At 38.6% G+C, this 20,985-nt stretch overlaps 1 protein-coding gene across 1 annotated transcript in view; it reads left to right on the plus strand.

Moving 5' to 3' along the window:
- Nucleotides 1–20,985, plus strand: part of LOC114467636 (ERC protein 2-like) — a 172,339-nt gene that overhangs the window by 111,300 nt on the left and 40,054 nt on the right. Inside the window, exons 16-18 of the mRNA XM_028454087.1 lie at nt 3,294–3,441; nt 9,022–9,183; nt 14,676–14,717. Of these exons, the coding sequence (XP_028309888.1) occupies nt 3,294–3,441; nt 9,022–9,183; nt 14,676–14,702 (337 nt within the window). The 3' untranslated portion in view covers nt 14,703–14,717. The remainder of the gene's footprint in view (nt 1–3,293; nt 3,442–9,021; nt 9,184–14,675; nt 14,718–20,985) is intronic.

Raw genomic sequence — 20,985 nt, forward strand, 5'->3', positions numbered from 1 at the left:
ATTTCTGACCTATATTTTAATCCTGTATTGCCCTAAAATTTGACCCAACCTGGCAATCTCCATTTTGCCTTTACGCCTCTACATTTGCAAGATAATTTCATCATCACACTCCTCGTTCCTCGTTTTTCATTCCTTTGCCCTGAACTGTCTCTTTTAACCCTGACGCCTCCTCACTCTTTCCTTTCTTTTTTTTTTTACTTCCATATGATTTCTTTCCATACCATCTAATCTGACCTCTTCACTTCATATACAGACACAGGCACACGCGTCTAATCGCACGGTCATGTACTTTGACCATTTGTCTCCCACCTTTCTATATCCAAATGTCTCAATATGTTCCAGAGACCGTGAAGTTTCAATTGGAATCATATGTTGTAGCCGAACAGAGAATTTCACCCCTTATAAATAAGTTGTCAGATCAGTCTTTACTGTTCCGCGAGACCTTACAAGAATCTTTTGCTCTCCTAAAACAAAATTTGAGCCACGTGAAATCCATTTTAAATGCACATCTGCTTATGTGAGCAACGTGTTTATCATGCATACGTAAAAATGCTGTTATCTCATAAAAGCTTGTTTTGACACTGTATAACCAACAACATAATGTATTAGTTATTTCATTATATAGTCTTTGGAATTCCTATCAATTGGGGCTTGATCTTCACGTATGAAAAATGTGTAAAAATTTGTATTTTCCGCGACTCCATTGGGGCGGATATGAAGATGATCTTTTGTTGGGAGGGGCATTTCAGGTCAAAGTTCAGCAAGGAGTCAGACCAAGGGAGATCAGTCAACAGAGTCAGTGGAAGCATTTTTCTTGGATGAATTTCTGTGCATGAGATGCTCATGTGTGGATGAAGAATAACATAAATATAAGAAAAATAAACACTCTAGCTGGATGTTTGTTTGGATTCTCGTATGTGATCACATTTTAAAGTGTGTGTGAAACTAATTAGCACAAAGGAAGATGTACTGTGCCAATATTTGTTGGTGAAATTGTATGGAACAGCGTTTATCACCGAATTGGATTATAATGACATGGCATTGCCTAAGTTGTTTTGTAGCTATGGCTACCCAATTGGAAACTGTTCTCTATTGTGCTGTGATGACATTAAGATTGAAAAGTTCATACCAAAAAGGCTGAGACTAATTATTAACCCTCTTTTGGGAACCTCTGCTTGGGGAACAACAAAGAAGAGTATTCTCCCAGGCAAGGATACATACATTTGATAACAAGGAAATGTTGGGCATAACTTTGTTGTTCTTGTAATTGATCCGTGTGTTTCTCATCCAGTTAAGGCAAGTGATGATGAGCTGATGAATTAGTCTTGACCAAAAAGAGACAAGTGTTCACAAAGAGATGGATCTCTGTTTGTCTTTTTCTGATCTATTCACAGATAAGACAGACCTTCCTGCTAAAGTTCACTTTGCCCCTTTTATCATGATCTGCCATTGCACTATAGTTTTTCTTAAAAATACATTACTCTGCTTTACTGGTTAGTTGTGCCCCTATGTGTCCTATTTTAATTCACTCGTTAATGTATTAAAGACAAAAAGAGCTTTAATGTGATTTAGCAATGCTACATTTCCGTGTTTTAAAATTAAATGCAAATATGGTCAGTGCTGAAGTTAAAGAAGCTGGAGACAAAAATTGTTTGTCAGATGAATTCATGTATAGGCCTAATAGATTAATAAATAAACAATAATTTGTTATAAAAAAAAAAAGAACAATGAAGTAAAAACACTTCTATGCATCAGTTTGTGGGACTCAACATCCCACAATGCAATGCGTGGAACTTATGCAAAAATGACAATAAGAGAGTGTTTACAGTTGTGACTCTGAGCAAAATAAAAAATTTTAATTGGCAATTTCAACGTTTTACATCTTTTTTCAAGCAAATTATCTTTGATTTATTATTCTATGATGCCTGAACTGTCTGTATCTGAAAAAAAAAAAAAATTGCTTCCAGCAGTTTTATTCAGGGCTTATCTTACAGTGTTTATGAAGTGACACAATGTTCATATTTGAGGTTTTCTATACTGTGATGACTATTCAATCACAGCTTTACTGTGATTACTAAACCTAAACAATATCATAATTTACCTTGTGACTGGTGAGGTCAAACAGCCCTGTAAGCTTGACGTCTACAGCATGTGTTCTTGTTGAAGTCCAAAGTAAGTCCATAAGAGTGTGTGCCTGAGTGTGTTCCTTTTACAGTGAGCATTAGGAGGAATAACAAAGAAGGTGTGGGGAGATTGAAAGTGTCATAACGGCCCTACTCTTTGATTAACGGTGTGATCAGCCGCTTCAATCTGTATTCAAGTAGCCTTGAATAAGAGAATCCAGGATCCAGATGTATCGTTCAAATAATTGTTCTGAGATATGAAATCTCGAGTCCAGGGCCAACAGGGCTTATATTAATTTCAGTATGCTTTGTGATGCATGTATTTGTTTCTGCAGGGACATAAATTATTGAATGAAAGCGCCCATTGCTGCTTAGTGTATGTACCACTACAGTTTTAGATGTTCGGGACTCCTTTTACGCAGTTTGCATTTGAAATGTATAGAATTTGTTAAACTCATAAAACCTCCAAGACCTGTGGATTGAGTCACTTTGATGAGACGTCTGATTTCTGGGATAGAAACTCATCATGCTACAAAATGTGGTTGCTTTGGGAGGATATGTGTCAGTTACATGTGTATGTAATTGAATATTTGAGTGTGCAATATTGCTCCTGACTGTATTTTTATTTGTGTGTTGATGTCATTTTTGGGTTTATGTAAAATGATCTCAGGTTTTACTGCTTCCTGTTTGAATACAAGAGAAATCCCCCCAACAGATCCCTAAAGACACAAGCTTATCTCCATAACCACTCTCAATCTTCATGAATTTGTTTTTCTGGTTGTGTGGCCTGGATGTGATGATCAACTCTATGTTCCGTCTTCACCTGTAGATACCGGCTACCTACTTTGTGTGCTACACACGCACACACAAACACAATTAATGCAGTGCCGATGTCGTATACTTCTCATCCCACTCTAATAGTGTCTATTGCTCTATTGCTTGACTGAGTCATACTGTGACACAACTAATGCAGTACTTAGCAGACCACTTCAAATATGTCTGCTTCTTCTATGAGGAATCTCTCTCTGAGCTTAAGTATCTCACATGTCAATGAGTTAAATTACTTGGCTTTGAATCTATATTGCGTGCCTCACATCTGTCTACATTTTATAATAGACTTTCTGTATGTTCCCATAATTATTCAGTTGTTGTTGTTTTGTCGCCCCTCAGGCAACAGGCACTGTTGGCAGCAATCAGTGAGAAAGATGCAAACATTGCTCTGCTGGAGTTGTCTTCGTCCAAGCGCAAGAAATCCCAGGAAGAAGTGATGGCGCTGAAGAGGGAGAAAGACAGACTTATGCACCAGCTCAAACAGCAGGTACATTTAACACATGGACCACCAAGTTATTTATACATGCCTATAAACCAGGATTTACATTTACAGCACTTGAGGTCTAAGGGATTGGCTGGCCTCCACAGGAATCAAAGGGAAACATGGTCCTTTGGTCACATCCCAGGACAGAGTCTGGCTTTGTAAATCAAAAGAGAACTACAAATTTAAACCTGCTACTATTGATGAGACATTGCTTTCTTTTAAACAACCTCCTGTTTTGGCCTTTGAACTTTAAATCCAGGAACAGAAAGAGGTTAATAGTTTCTTGTACATGACAGAATAGACTACCGCCCCCTCCAGCGCCCCCCTACTGCATTTAGTCATTACACAAACCAGTTAAGTATATGCTGTAAATCAAATCCCTACACATGGACATGGGATCTTCTTTACCAACTAACCTCAAAAAGTGACGTTAATGCAGCATCATTGGTGAGCTACATACACATTTAGTTTACACATGCTTGGTAACATACAAAGTCATCAATGACTACTTTTTTCCATGCTTCCTGACCTGGGATTGAAGGAGATATGTTGATCATTAAGGTCTGGTCAGACTATGTCGGTGACTGAGCTAACGAGAATGCTAACAGTAATGAGCAAACAGCAGGACGGCTGCACACTGAGTCACTGAGGCTTCTGGGAAAGATGGTGCTTGTAAAAGTCAACAGATGCAGTGGTTTGTTGTCCAAGTAAGTGTGAACCTATGATGGTCTGTGCCTCATAAAATAAATAGTAAATAGTACCTCAGGGGTCCACGTTTCCATATGAGGAATTTCAAGGAAAACTTGTTATCTGTTTATCGCCAATGAATGTGTCATGTTTCCCCGTCTGGAGTGAGCAGTTTCAGTTACCCCGATGATGTGATGGGCTCTAATTGCAATGATGTGGCCTCTCGATGTGGAACGGAAGACAAGACCAAAGAAAACTGAAGTGATTAGGAAAGAAAAAAAAAAGAAAGGGGATCTTACTCTTGTTGCTGCGAGTGCAACAAGGTTTTTTACAAGTTTTGAGGTTTACATTCCTATAACTTCATCTAAATGCTATTTAGCTCAAAGATGCAGCAGACAGTGCTACACATAGTTCCAAATCTGTAGAAGTGAGATCTTCTCATCCATTACCTTCATGTTCAATGGGTCCTGCAGGGAGTCTGCACTACTTCAGTTTTTTTTTCTCCATTCAAAAATACAGGCTCTCAGGAGGTTAAGCCGTTCAACACTACAACCAAATACGACTCCCTGTATTTTGACCCATTGACACACATATCAGGATAGAGTGCCGTCTTCAACAGCCAATGGCAGAAGGAAACAAAGGAGGAAATGCCAAAGAATTATGGGACTCCAGGTCTCCAAGGAGAAAGTTGATCTTTAGACAGCAGATAGATTTACAGATAGCTTTGCCCTGTCTGACCTCCTTGTGTCCCTGCTTTGGAAGATCTTGTACGCATATGTGAGTGTGTGTATTTGTGTATTTAAAGCAGCCGGTCCTCGACAAACTTTCCTTTCATTCGGTTTGCTCCACTTTCTCATCAAACACTAGCACATATATACAACCCTGAAGACACATGCATGAAAAGTGTAGTGTTTAGACTTCCTCAGACAGTCAGTACAAATGCATCCACATGTGGGAATTCTATGAGTAGTCCATTCAGGTGATGTATCGCCACAAATCACTGACGCTTTGAAGCTGGGAAAAGAATAACTGAGAAGTCTCAGAGGTGTACACTTTTCTGTCTCTCTAACCGGCATCAATCTTGGTCAGTATGAGTTGCCTTAAAAACTCGATGTAAGTACAAATTGGCTTGATTTTCTCATGTATATATTTTGTAACAAGTCTATTTTTTCATCTGCTTGTTTATGAACACAGTAATACAACCTTACCCTGATGAAGACAGGCTTGTGATTTACAGCCACATTGATGGTAAAACAGACACCGGTGGCATGTTTACAACAGCAGCTGCAAATAAATATACATACAGAAACACCCACAGTTCCCACATACTGTATATAGTCCAGGCTGGGTCTGGTTTAGAGATGTTTGCAGGGAACTTTCCTCTTCTATCTTTCCCCCACTTGCCCTCCCTCCTCGCAGCACCACCTGTGTCTGTTCCTGACTGAATGATCTACAAGCAGGCCCCGAGGCTGTTACTAAGCTGTTTACTCTGCAAAGCTACTAATTAACTCTAATTAAAACACTGATACTCCACCTCACAAGCATTTTACGTGTGAACACCTTCTTCGCACATGCAGGAGTATGTCAGTAGGAGGTGTGCGTGTGTGTGTGTGTGTGTGTGTGTGTGTGTGTGTGTGTGTGTGTGTGTGTGTGTGTGTGTGTGTGTGTGTGTGTGTGTGTGTGTGTGTGTGTGTGTGTGTGTGTCCATGTTATTGGTACATGAACTGGTTGAACACATTTGATCTAATCTGGCCACACAGCCAAACTATTCCAAAGGCAATACATCAGCAAATTAATTTGTTACAAATGTATTATTAATGTTGCTAAGACTTAGAAATGTTGGTATCAAACTTTCAGCAATGACCAGAGGTGTAAAGAGTCCTGATATATCCAACTCAAGTGGAAGTACTGTTACTTGATTGAAATTGTATCAAGTACAAGTACAAGTACAAGTAAGTCACACATAAAATACTCAAGTGCACGTAAAAAGTACCCCAGTTAAATAATACTCAAAGTAAAAAAAATACCAGTGACTTTCACCCCACACGTTTATTTTTGGTAATAAATCTTGCCACGGCTAATGTATGAACATAAAAAGGAAGAGACTAAATCTTGCACAGTTGGAACTTCATTTATTTTCCACAAAGGCATCTATATAAAATAAAAAGTTTGTCAAAATGTACAATTCTTTTTTTTTAATGAAAAAAAAAAAACACCAATAAATTAAATTCAAAATAAAAAAAATAAAATAATTGGGCTCAAGTATAGCTACATTTATGGACTCTAAAACCGAGAAAATAACCAGCATTCAATGCTGTTTTGGTGCGGTGCATTACGTTTAACCTGAGTGGTGGCTATGATTTGATGCATTTTATTGTTGTCTGGTCATTTAATTTTTTGTAGTTTCACAATGTTTGTTTTAAAACTAAAAATAACAATTTACTCAGTAACAGTTGGGTGTAGAAATGTAAAAAAAATATTTTACGTATTTTAAAATGTACTAAAGTTCATGTAAAATTGTTAGAAATATACCCCAAAGTACTCATAAAAGCAACTAAATTACAGTAATGTGTGAACACCGTTACTTTCAGCTCTGGCAATGACCATGACAATGCAAAACAATGTTTACTTAAAAGCATATTAAATCAAGAGTATTATTTGTAGAAATACAAATAGATTTGGTAGCATGCTGTTGTCGTATCATGCTATCATGTGCATGGTAGACCCGTCATTGTCAAAGGTCTCAATGCTGTTGTCGTATCATGCTATCATGTGCATGGTAGACCCGTCATTGTCAAAGGTCTCAACGACTGGTATTAGTTGTGTTAACAGTTGAAACAAAGCCTGCCCCTCCCCATCACACCTGCTCATATCACCACCTGAGGTCATACCAGGCTGCACACCTCATTCTTGCCTTTAACAACTTTAACCACCGGTCTGTTGTCTGTCTGACCCCTCCTCCATTCCATACACACCGTCTGAAACGCTGTCCCTCCCTGTCTGTAGCTCAACGGTGTCAGTGTTCAAACCCTATCTGAGCTGCCCTAGCTGTCCAATTTAAACTAATTGCTTACCCCTTTAATTCCAGTCATATCCTCTCCTGTGATCCTGACTGACTCGTTTCCTCAGTCATTAGTCCTCAACTTCTTATCTCTGCAGTGATGTTCCCCAGGCCATTAAGCACTGTAACACCATCTCCCTCCTACCTTCACATCTGACTCAGGATTTTGCCTCTTACGACTACGGCTGACTGACATTTAAACAAAGGGAGCTGCAAGATTGAAGATGAGAGATGCCACATCTTTTTCATTTTCTTTACGCAGTATCTCACCTTCTGCTCTGCAATCATGCTTGTATCCTAAGGCAAAGTAGCTACTGTTAAGGGTATAAAGCCACTGCTGTCAATACATCTGCAACCACTCTATTTCTTCCTGCCTTTGTATAGAAAGACATCACTGCAGTAAGCTATAGTCGTACTGCTCATTTCTCTTTCCTAAAGCTGATATCCAGAGTTTATGTATCATTCTTTAAAATGTGATAAAATACCTATACCTAAAATACCTACCCATAGTCTTTTACTATGGTCTATTGCCGGTGGTCATTCATATACGTCAATGTATATAAGTTCCGACTTCGGCCTTTAGACCCTTATACTGTACATATAGAAAATCGCGCCACGATTGCCCAACCAATAGGCTTCGACTTCCTGTAGCGGAGACTGTCAATCAAAGTCAATGAGCATGCATAAATTGTGCACGGAAACAAGGACGCGCGTCACAAGAGCAAACCGGTATCATTCTGAGCAGTATAGCTATTGACCTATATCAATGCAACCCAATGCGACCTTGCTATGTTCCGCGATGCGCGTGCACAAAAGTAGAGGCGTGGCTTCTGGTAGATTATCAGAGGCGGGGGGAGGAAGTGGAGCTGTTTAGGGAGGGATATCGAGACTATTGAATTTCCTCTCTCTCTTTTCATCCTCCGTATATCAGCTTAAAGGTATTGTGGACGATGGTTAAAAAAAAAACGCCCTCTCCACATTTTGAAAAAAAATGCGCATGCGCGACACGCCTACGTATGCGGGAGAGCGTGCACGAGCCCCGTTTTCCTCGTGCACAGCTCTGTTTACAAGTTGGAGTCGGCAATGGTCATACAACTTTTCCCACTACGTCAGACTCGCCACCGGAAAGTGAAAATCCATTTTCAAAGGACCCGGTGTGCACCTGGCACGAGCACGAGCACGTACGACGGGCTTTCGTAAATATGATTGACAATTAGGAGGACCAATAGTCTTGATGATCCACCCGGAAGCTGAACATCGTCCACAATACCTTTAAGCAAGGAACTTGTTTGGCAGATCGACAGAATCGTCTCCAACTCTTCAAACGCATACAGATGCACACACAAAAGCACAAGACATACAACCCCCACTTACTCATATACAGGCATGCAGAAAAATGCATATTTGTACAAAATTTTAATTACTAACATCCAAAATGAGGTTGTTTTCAGCAGGCTAGAACAGTGGTGGCCTTAGGGTACACAAATCACCAACTAACTGTGCAGTCTTTTCTAATCCAATTTAATGATAATCTACAGTACGAGTGACACTTGACAGACTTATGATATTTCCATTAGGCATTCCAACGCACTGAATTTATGACCTGTCAAATATTGTTAGCGGCACAGTTTTTTTTTATCGTCATTGATGGATTTCAGTATGCATTCCCAATACGAAAATTCCTCAACTTGCTGAAATGTATGGCCTAGAGTACAATGTTCAGAAACAAGCAAGGAAGAGAAATAAGTGGGCTTTTGTGTACAAGGTAAAATAACACTTTCGTCATTTTTTTATGATTTATGTATTTATTTATTTTTTGGCCTCTTTTTTGGCAGACTCAAAGCAGAATGAAGTTGATGGCAGATAACTACGAAGAAGATTTCATCCACCCTCAGCATCACCCCCATCATCCACACCACATGCTCTCTGCAAATGTGCATCCTCGAAGCCTGCCAAGAGGCCCCCCCCATGCCAACCACCGACCCCGTATGGATCAGGTCAATATAAATGCGTGCATGCACCTGAAGAAATAGGTTTAAGGTTTATTTATACAAATATATATATATATTATTGTCTCTCATCTTTCTGTTTTGAAAGATAGTGCAAATTCCTATTTGCCGTCTGCATTATGAGTCAGATGTGGTCACATTTGACAGCACAGAATTTCCCCTCTCTCTTCTCATCTGTCTGCTCTCCTTCAACTTCAATTCTTACTGCCAAGTCAGATTTTTTTTCTTTATCATTCAAATGGTTGGCCTGAAGGAAAGACCTGCCAAATGAGTGTTTCTTACCATTGAGATTTGTATATAAGATCAGGTTATATGTCCATCATCTCTCATACTGGTTTCCTTATATCTGTCTAACAATCATATTCACACTGCCCTCAGGAAAAACTTGACTTGCCTGAGTGAAGACAGCATCAGAAGAACAAACTGTTGTTGTTATTGCTCCAAAGAGCCGACATATACACAGTTCGTGCAAGCATCCAAGTGTGCATGAACATGTGCTTGCCTGTTTGGATGTGTACACAGCAGATCATGTAATCCTTGTTTTCATATAAAGTAAAAACTACAAGCATGAAAACCTATTATAAGATTATTTTTTTCCAGTTTCTTTAAAGTAATTTCAACTTGTCAAATCGCTACTGTTGAGGGTTTGTGATTGGGGAGATTCCCAGTTATAAAAGTGTGTTAACATCTATATACAGGTGTAGAATGAAAACTGAGGGGATTTCCATCCTAGTGTACCTAATATAAGCTGTTTCACATTTTTGGACATTAATGTCTGAATTAGAGTCACACATTGCATTAGGGATCTACCTTATTTATTACTTTTGAAATCACACATTACCCACACATTACATCCCAAATACCTCATATTCATGTATGTAGATAATAAATAAGTTAATGTATCAGTCCCTGTCAGAAAATTTATACATTGAAACTTTGTAACAATTACAAATACAGAACACACATTGTTGAAGTTTCATGTGTGTGTATTGTATATATTGTGTACCCTCACACTTGTTTGACTAATATAGCCTGCTGTACATGCTCAAGCTCACTTAATAAAAAATCATGGCTTAGCGTACAATAAACATTATTTAATTCAAGAAATTTGAACATTTAAACAGAATTCCATGATAATGCCATACTGTATGTATATCTTGTATTATACGTACAAGGTATTATTTTTCACCTTGACTTTAGTGAATTTGTGAGGATGAAAACATCCAAATGCAGCAACTTTATTGAATAGCCAATGGGAGGATTTTCTCTTGATGTTATGTTTAGAGAGTAATTTCTACAATCTTTTGTATGCATGAGTATCATAATGTTAAACTTTCTGTGTGGAGTTTGCATGTTCTCCCCGTGCTGCATGGGTTTTCTCCAGGTACTCCTGCTTCCTCCCACAATCCAAAGCCGTAACTGTTGATTGGAGTCTCTGAATTGCCCGTTGGAGTGAATGGGAGTGTGAGTGGTTGTCTGTATGTTGCCCTGTGATGGACTGGTGCCCTGTCCAGGGTATAACCCCCGCCTTGCACCCAGTGTGAGCCGGAGATAGGCACCGGCAGACCCCCGCGACCATGAACACAGGAAGTGGGTTTGAAAATGGATGGATGGATGGATAATAAAAGAGGCTACAACATTTACTGTACATTAAATACATTTTGGGTCTTGGTGCTACTTTCTGAATTCACTCATTCATGGTGTTAATAAACCAGCGTTATGTATGTTCTGAAGTGAACCTATGTCTTAGGCCCAAAACTGACTTCTTTATCAGTCTAAACAGTTGGTCTATCTGGTTCAGAACTGAGTTTGGCAACTTGCACCAGCACCAAACCTTGCCTGTCTGAAACTTAAACTCTTACAATGGGGCACCAGTTGAATTTAAATGCCACTTCAGGAGTTTTACTCATGTTTAATGATAATAGTACTGTCTCAGAATGAGCCGAGTGTGCCTCTGTGAACACCATTAGGGGGTTTTATCAACTCCATTTAGCAGCAAAGATTATTTGTGCTGCAGTTTCACTGGCCTCTCTCCGAAACTGAGTAGCTTCAACGTTATTGTAACACGTGACCTGCCAATATTTGACCTGCCATTGACAAGGATGAGTACTTGATAGACTGTCGGCATTAGTGGTGGCGAATCGATCCGAAATATTGATAACGTCGATAGTAATGCTGGTATTTTGTATGAAGTGTCTAAAGTTCTGGACCCGGACCTCAAACAAATCTGACTATTGTTCCGGCACTTGCTGCGCGCATGCGCAGTTCTGTCACTGCAGGATCTTTTCTACATAAGCGTAATGTGCCTGTAGTAACCCTATGTTAGAATAGCCGAGGGGTCTAAACTCTAGACTTTAGGATGTTTTCTTCTGCTGATGTGGGTTTGAATCCCACTTCTGACATTTTTTTTTCCATTTTAACACATTTTTAACACGGCAAATTCCACTTTTAAAAATACATATACGGAAATAAACATTTTAGGGTATTTCCTAGGGTTAGGGCTAAAATACAACTGACGAAACTATAGCTAGAAGGACACGGGTCCAGCAGTGATGTAACTACTGGCATTCAGCTTAGTGAGTAGTCAGGATTGTGTGAGGTCCGGATCCGGACTAATAGCAACAGCCTATTTTGTAATGGATGATACCAGTGTAAAAACATTGATACTCTAGTTTAATTTTCTCTCGTGTACGCAACTATTAATATTTTGTACAGAACAATTTCACTCAAAAAATATGTACATAACCATACAAGTATGAAATGTGTTGAGACTGATAACAAAACAGAGGGGAAAAAGGGAAAAAAAAATTTTTCTGAAATTGAAATTGAAATCAATATACTGAATGTAATGTGGCACAGACTTGATTGAATATAAATAACCTTCTGCGATAACTGTGAAAGAAATACTGAGTGATTACAAACAACAACAATACTTACTACATTATTATTTCACTTAGCCGATTCTCCAAGAGCAGTGGAAATGTTATTGGATTTTTGTATCGTCGATTCTCAACTCTACCACAAAAAATATTTTGATTTACTTTGCTCTGTAATTCTAACTTTTGGCGCATTGTTTGTTTAAAAAAAAACTACACATAATGTTTGCAGGAAAAATGGTTTTGTTACTGTTCTATTGTTTCAGAACAAAAAGGTTTATCTTGATAATAAAGTATTTTGTAGCCACCCTTAAACTTTGCCCAAATTCTGTTGGCAGTTTTAAATAATCACAAAACCACTTAAAGTACAGCATGCCCACATTGCACGCACACTTGTCCAACAACACAAATGATTTGCTGTCCAAATATTACTCGACCATCTTAGTGAAATTGGAAAACACACAAGGACCTCTCACGGCACACTGGTGGGCTGCAGTTCACTGGCTGAAAAACGCTGACCTATGCGTGCAGCTGGAAGGTTGCATTACAAAAGAATGTGGATGGAACATGATTTTTATTCTTATTTTATTTTATTGCATTTAATTACACAGAGGTGCACATCCACATGCAACCACTGGTATATTAGATACTTTAAAGAACATACACACTAGTCTGTCCAGTGGTGACAAAATGCATTTGATCAGATTTCTGTTAGAGGTGATTCTGACAATTAGTACTAAAGGTATTTTCAACTGTCCAACTATTGTCATCTACATCACTTAGCTAAATGAAAGGTAAAATCTAGTCTAGGAAGTAGATTTGCCATCTTATGATGTGCCCCCTCTGTGTCCGAGCAGTGTGTATGATGGGCACGTTGTGTTCATACTGTTCTCATTTAGCACCAGCACTATTGCCAGACACTTGGCAGCAGCGTACAAAGGAAATCGAAAACAGTCAAAGTATTTATGTGAGTCAGATTTCTACTGCCTTTTCTTTTGGGTTCTTGTTCTAAAAAAAAAAAAAAAAAAAAACTTTTACATTCAGCCTTCATCAGGTTTATGAAAAGTAGCACATGGTATTTGCCCTGTGTGTGAGCATGTCTAGCTGTATGTTTGTGCATGTGCATACGCCTATGTTTGACCTCTGAGCTCTGCCTCTGTTTATATCACCTGTCACAGACGTTCACTGCGTGTTAGCATTTAGCATCTAGCATGTTACATTGAAAGGCCATTATATTTGAGCTTAGCCTCCCTCTTAGCATTAGCCTACTGAGTTTACCAAGCTTGTCACTACTATTTAGTTCAACCAAAGCCACCATGAGCCGCTGCCAGGTCCCTTTTGCTTTTCAGACTTGTGTCACATTAACACTAACTGGGCTCTGTCGGAGCTTCTTTTAGCATTATGTAAGGCGGGGTTTGGCTGTGGTGCACTTCCAGTTCATGCTAACCATCACAATGTTAGTGTCTACGTGAATTAGTCTTCTTGTTAGCAGGGCTCTTGTCTGCGCAGTATCAGCCCCTAGGAAACCCCTTATGTGTTTAGTTATTGGTTCTTGTAGTCACAGAGGAAATCATTTCATGATATCATGTACAGCTTTTCTGAATAGGAGCATGAACAGTGTTGTTTTGATTAAAAGTCACAGGGGGGTCGATGACTATACGATAAGGTCTTACGACTTGATTTCTGTTACCATTGAGTTACTGTCATAGTAAATACAGTTTCTTTTTTGTTTTGGGATTTTGTGGAGATAAACTTAAAGCCAAAGATGAGGAGTTCCTGGTCAGAGGGATATAGTGTTCATTGCCAAGTTGCAGAAAGAGAAATAGGCAAACGGGACTAGAGCTCAGTAGCTTCACAAAATGTAATGAGTTTCACTACGAATCTCCTGGTCTTTGGTCCCTTACAGATGTAAGAGTGTAAAGTTATCAAAAACAGCAACCAAAACATGTTGAAGTCACTATGTGTAAAAATCATGAGTAGGTGTTATTAGCTTTACTGCAGCTACTAGAACTGGCTTGTGCTCAGAGCTTGATGGTCACGGACCAAAAGAGGCGACTTGCACTGAGGTGAGCACAGGTCACAGTTCACAGCTAAAAATATGGAAAGAGGGGTTCTAGAAATATTATTTCTATCACCTATATATGAATCCCCAAGAGTTAAAATGGTCTTATGCTCTTGTTTCTTTGTACACCCTCTTTTCTTTTTGCTCTGTTAATCTTGTCTTTTTGTCTTTGTCTCTATTTTTGTTTGCACAAATCCACCAAAACAAATTCCTCATATGGTGTAAACTATACTTGGCAATAAAACTGTTTCTGATTTACTTCACACAGAGAAAATGATTTCATGATATCATGTGCAGCTTTTTTGAATAGGAGCATGGACTGAGTTATTTTGATTTAAAGTCAAGGAGAGTTCAATAACTATACAATAAGTCCTTGTGACCATTCATAACTATTAAGTTACCATTGAGTAACTGGCTTAGTAATTCCAGTTGTTTGTGGGGTTTTTTAAAGACACTATTTGTAATGAAATGTGTTTGTGTTTGTGTATTTTAACAGTAAAGAATGGATATTATTTATACATTTACGCTTGTTTTACTTTCAGGATGATGAGGAAGGAATATGGGCGTGATGAGCAAACTAAGCTGTAAGTATAAGTTTCTGTTACCCAGCCTGATTCATTTTCTAAATATTTTTGAGGTAACTTGGTCTTTGCCAGCATTTAGAACTGCAGATCTTTTACACAACCCTAAATTATCATCTACACAATAGATTTCCTTAGCAGGTAGAGTAACCATTAGCAAGGTACATTGATGGTACCGCAAGAACCACAGCATTGGCCAACACTGACAGCTGAGAAAGTAATAGAACATGACTCCTATTCCATTGCTTGCGAGCTTCAGTCAAGTCAAGAGCTGTGGTTGATTTAGAGGTTTATGGCTGCCTCTGTGAACTGCGTATATGCTGGTTTTGCTACATGGACTCTGTGACCATATAGGTAACTATGTGGTATTGGCCTTATACACACCCACCACCCTAAAGCCAACATACCAGGGCTCATTGGTGATAAAAATGACTCAGTGAGAAAAACCAGAGATGGATGAGTCGGTTCTTTGCACAACACTTTATTCTGTTATGGTAAAGTTTCACCCCGTTACTTAACTCTATGTTGGGTTGCTAATTATTTTAGCAACATTAGGTCGTAGGAACACAGAAATGCAGTTATTTTTTTTCCAAGGTTGCAAACTGAAAAGGATTAAGTCAAGAATTCAGAGTCATAAACCGTAGTCGCTGTTTTTGATGTTTTTTATTTGGTAGGTTCAAGATGCCTTTGAGCATTGAAATGAAGCACCTGCAGTAAACATAATGAACATAATGGTTTGAAGTTTTTCCGAACGAGTGCGTAAACATTCAGGGGCTGAACTGTATTTCAGTGCTTGGTAAGAAAAATAAAAAATATGAGATGGATGCATATATTTAAAGACGAAAACAGGCAATATAGTATAGCTAAAGTTTTCAGTGCATACATTGTTTCCAAATAATAATCCACGGGTGGATTTGCAAAACCTGTCCATAATCTCAATGATGTTGCCCCAGCTCTACTTTTAGGATTGAAAAAGGGCTTCATTTTCTGAAGGACTTTGTAAGGACTTAATGTTTTTCCCAATGCAAAACCTTTGTATTTCTATCATGTTCACATGTAAGTGTATGTTTTTGTGCACGTGTGCAGTTTGTGTTCCTATATGTGTACGTTAAAGAGAGTGTTGCTGAGCCATACAGCGCTGGAACAGCCCACATAGGCTATAATCCAGTCCATGTGTGTAGAGAATGCAGCAGTGTCAGGATTCACCGTAATGAAACAGACCACACTGCCCCCTTTCTCCCTCAATTTCCATCCCTCCATCGTTTTCCATCACTCTTGTTCTTTCCACCTTTCACAAACTTTAGCTTTGTCCCATTCTCCTACTCCAGGCCATTGGAGTCAAGGAAAACCTAGAGCACCGGCGGGGGTCTGCTGCTTTGAAATCTCCCATCAGATATCATGAATGTGCGTGTGTGTATGTGAGTGTATACACATCCGTATATGCACATAGATTAGTACTTCATAGCCCAATCTAATAGAATAAGCCCAGCACATTATCCCTTAGTGTTGCGGCTAACGGTATCAGTGCTGCTCATCTATCCACTGCTGTTATTCCTGTGCACAACACAAGCAAAGCTATCATGTATTAGCCATCCCTTTATAGGAGAACAGATGGGAGCCATTCAGCAGCATGTAGCTACAGCGCAATAAGGCCAGACCTAATCCCCATATCCTGTCCCTGAGTTAGCCTTCCCTAATGTAAGAAAACAGAGATGACAGCACTGATAGACAAATACGCTGGGAGTCTGTGTCAGTGGACTCAATGTGCATGTGAGCTACATTTGATTGGTGTCTGTTATGGATAACTTCCAGTCAGAAATCTACTAAACTTAAGTGTTAAGTTTGAGCTGGCAAGTCTAAATATTCAAGTGTGGGTCTGTGCTGGTTAGATATGGTTCTGTTTGGACGACACTTGACTCTGATTGGTTCATTGAGTGTATGTATGCTCTTGATTACAGAGGTTTTGTTTACCTGTTTGCCTCCAGGAAGTGTCCCCCCCATGAAATAAGAATGTCCTTTTAGATGGAGAGCACCAAAGAGAAAATCAAGAGGGAAAGTGAAGAAGTGTATCACATTTATCCAAATGTAAATGCATGTTTGTTTAAAAAAACAAAACCAAATTAATTTGTGAGCAACCGTGTAATTCGACATAGTACTGTGGGACCACTTGCTGATAGGGATGCGCATCATTAACCGGTTAGTTTGGGAACCGGTTCTTAGTCAAACGATTCTTTGGAATTGTTAACAAAAAACCCTTAACGATTCTGTTATCGATTCTTCCCGGGCTGCACCGCCACCGTAAATTACCGTACCCCACTCGCAACGTCACACACACAAGCTGCTGCAGAGAAGAGGTGAGCTGAGCTGCTGCATTTCACAAAGAAGGACGACACCTCGGGGATTGTCACCTGTAATTCCTGATCTGTGCGCCAAAGGCGGTAACACAACCAATATGTCCAAACATTTGGCCACAAAACACAGCATTATACTCAAGCAATGCCGGGTCTTTGACGCACTGAGCAGCACCAGTGCACAGCAGGTAGAATTAAACAACTCTCTGCCGCTGGCTCTACGTTGCACTGACTCCATTGACTCCTTTAAAATGCAGCTAAAGACACTTTTATACAGCCTTTTATTAGCTTGGTGTTAACATTGTGTTTTCGTTTTCCTTATTTTGAAGGACTGTCTTGTATTGTATCTTTGTAAATCACTGTTTATTCTGTTTTGTGAAGCACTTTGTGATTTCTTTCTATGAAAGGTGCTATATAAATAAAAGTGACTTACTTACTGACATTGTGTAATAATGATGAAAATGAGGTTAATTTATTATCCTAAGCCAATAGCCATGTCACTTGTGGACTAATTTTACTCATTTGAGTATTGTTTATTCTCAGCGGTGAATAATTAAGATTTATAATAATAAACCTGATATATATTTTAATAAACCAGTTTGTATTTTTTTCTGTACTCATGTACTACTAGTTTTTCAGCCTATCTGGGAATCGATAAGAAGATCAATGAAAAAACGGATAGATGCAGGAATTGATAAAGCATCGGAATCGCTAAATCCTTATCAATATACATCCCTACTTGCTGCTAAGCTACACTGACACATGAACAAGAAAAACAAAAAAGTATTATCCACACATTTTAATTCTTACTTTAATGTAAAGGCCTCTGTCATTTTTTAAATTTAACTTTTGGATTTTGGGTTCCGTATCACTCAAATTTCTTTTTCAAGCGTGTAACTCCAAAATATGTGCGTAATGTCTGTTAGATGAGCTGAGGTTGTGTCCTGTGTCCATACCTGTCAAGTATCCCGTTTTGGCCGGGAAACTCCCGTATTTTACCCCTCTTTCCCGCCATCTTCCCATATTAGTATTTTCCCGTAACTATCCCGTATTTTAATGTAATAATAATTAAAAGATGTCTTACGAAACTGAACGCCGTCACTAGCATCGCGAGAGCTGCCATCTGAAGTGACCTGAGTGGCAGTTCTTGTGAGATTAGTGCTGACAGTGGCAACAAACCCAGAAACAACTCAGAGAAGAGATGATGAATGAATGAAGACGTTCCAGTGAAAAAATACAAAGAACTCGTGTAAATACGTTGTAAAATGACAATGTGAAATTAACAGTAAATATGCAATGCGTTGACTTGTATGTAAACTGTAAGTATATTAAATAAACACATGTGCTTCATATACACATTTGTGTTTTTATTTAGGCTGTTTCTTAATTTAGGAATTAGGGCTGGGCGATATATCGAGATTCAAGATGTATCGAGTTTTCTATTTTGATATAGATTTATATAGAAAACTATAATATTTCATGTATCATATGAAACAAAATACTAGTTTTAGCAGCCGCTGCTTTTACTCTCAGAACAACATGCTCAGTTAGATGGATTTCTGAGTGCACATATTGTGCAGCTGTTTGTTAATAAATGTTCCTGTGTGGCATTTTGCATCAGCAAATTTAACCCAGAATTGTCTTTCGGGTCAGACTTTATTTAATAAAATTATCTAAGATTTATATCGTATATCATCTTCTTGAGACAATATATTGAGATAAAAGTTTTGGTCTATATTGCCCATCCCTAGTAGGAATGTTCAGAACAATTTAGTGTTAATAAAGGTCGACCTACCAGATTCTAATCACATATTTGTATTCAGTAAGTGGGTATTTTAGATTTCTTGTACATCTATCTTAAAATATAAGGGATACTGGAGCTTGGTTGGGTGGGTGGGACGGTTTGTAGTGGGCGCAAGAAAATTTTCCTTATTTTCAAATCCAAAACTTGACAGGAATGCCTGTTTCTTTAGTAATAAGTGAACTGTGCCGTAGAGATCAGCAGAGGCATCTGAGCGTGGCCATCCTTCAGCCAGCTGTCAGCGTCATCACTGTGGGAAGTCAAAGGTTGTTCTACCTGGTTGAACATGAGCGGAGAAATATTTGTACCTTAAAAACACCTGAACACTAATAAACGATCTTTATCTACTTTATCTTAGCACTTCCTTAAGTATCCTCTGAATTTTAAAAAGCATTTTAAAAAGTTTGAAGATGCAGCAGTGTGCAATTTGAATAATAAACTAGAGCCCGGCCGATATGGGACTTTTGGGGCAGATGCTGATACAGATATTTGAGGTTTCAAAAAGCTGATATATGATGTATCTGCTGTACATATCAGCTACATGATATCTGATGCATCTGCTGATAACAGTTATGAGTATATATATTAGGGGTGTAACGATACACAGAAATCACGGTTCGATGTCACGGTTTGGTTCATTTTTGGTACACTGTGGAGCAAAATGCAAAACATAAATTTGCTTGTTGCTTATTCAAAACTTTAGTAAACCAACAATGCATTTAACATTATACATAATGTGAAAATAAAGTAAATAAAAAAAAAAAAAGTACAATACTTGTATAGTGCTGCCTGGTAATAATATTCTCAAACAAAAAATATATTAAATATTATAGAAATAAGCTCACAGCTTGTTAACAGCTTTTAACAAACAAAAAGTACAGCACAGTTCCAGCATGTAGCCCTTGGTTTAGACCTTCATATTTTTGGCCAGAAAAATGTACTTGTCCACATTGTCTGCAGTAAGTGCAGATCTGCTGGCAGTTACAAATGCAAAACATAAATTTGCTTGTTCATTCAAAACTTTAGTAAACCAACAATGTATTTAACATTATTCTGAATACGAAAATAAAGTTTAAAAAAAAACACTATACTGTTGTAAAGTGCTGCCTGGTAACAATAATTTTCTCAAACAAAAAATACATAAAATATTATTTAAAAAAATAAGCTCCTCACAGCTTAACAGCTTTTATCCGCTGCTATAAAGACTCTGATGGCAGTTGTTACAGCTTTGGCCAGATCTGAATTGGTAGAAAGAGGCTGCTTGAATGTCAAAGTCAGCTGCGTTTGCTAAGGATGTTTTCTTTCTTGTCGCAGTGATATTCGCACTCGGGTGGTGCCGTTTCAAGTGAGTTAGCATGTTCGTTGTGTTCCCAGAAACATACCCGATCTGTCGGCACACTGCCCTCGTTTTATCCACTGGTCTTTCTCCGTTGCAGTATTTCACCCGGAATCCAAAGTGTTCCCAAGCAGACTTTAGCGACAGGGGAGGGTCCTCCAGCTCTGGTTTCTGGCTAGCGTTAGCCATGACGTACGGGCTTGCACATGTATCTGTAGGCGGAAGTAAACACACGCAACTTCCATTGCGTTCCAGAAGCTCACCCCTGCACAACCCTGTACCCGAACCGAACGTCCTGTACTGAAACGGTTCAATACAAATAGATGTATTGTTACACCCTTAATTTAAATATATATATATATATATATATATATATATACATACTATTACAACAGCAGACAGACAATAACAAAAGTAAATACATTGACAGAGATGCTCGTTTTCACATCAGTTATTAGCCACCATGTACAGCAGTTCAGAGTCCAATAGGGGAAAAAAAAAGAAAAAAAAAATCATTATATCAGTCCATGAGACTCCCGTCAAGGTTTAACTGCCTGATGACAGAAGGAATAAAAAACTTTGACTGTAAAGTCACTCATAAATAAGAAAAGGCAAACTTTTGCTAACTGTATTTCCAGAATCCAATGTCAAAACAATCATTCCAAGTAAAGTTGCTCAAATTGCCAAAAGTAGTCGTAGATAAATAAAAACAGGCAAAATATAACTGTAAAAAATAACCTAGTGCACTTCCCCAGTGTTGTTAATCGGCCACACTGATTAATC

The sequence above is a fragment of the Gouania willdenowi genome, chromosome 7 (genome assembly GCF_900634775.1).
Source record: "Gouania willdenowi chromosome 7, fGouWil2.1, whole genome shotgun sequence".
In the NCBI taxonomy this organism is placed as follows: Eukaryota; Metazoa; Chordata; class Actinopteri; order Blenniiformes; family Gobiesocidae; genus Gouania; species Gouania willdenowi.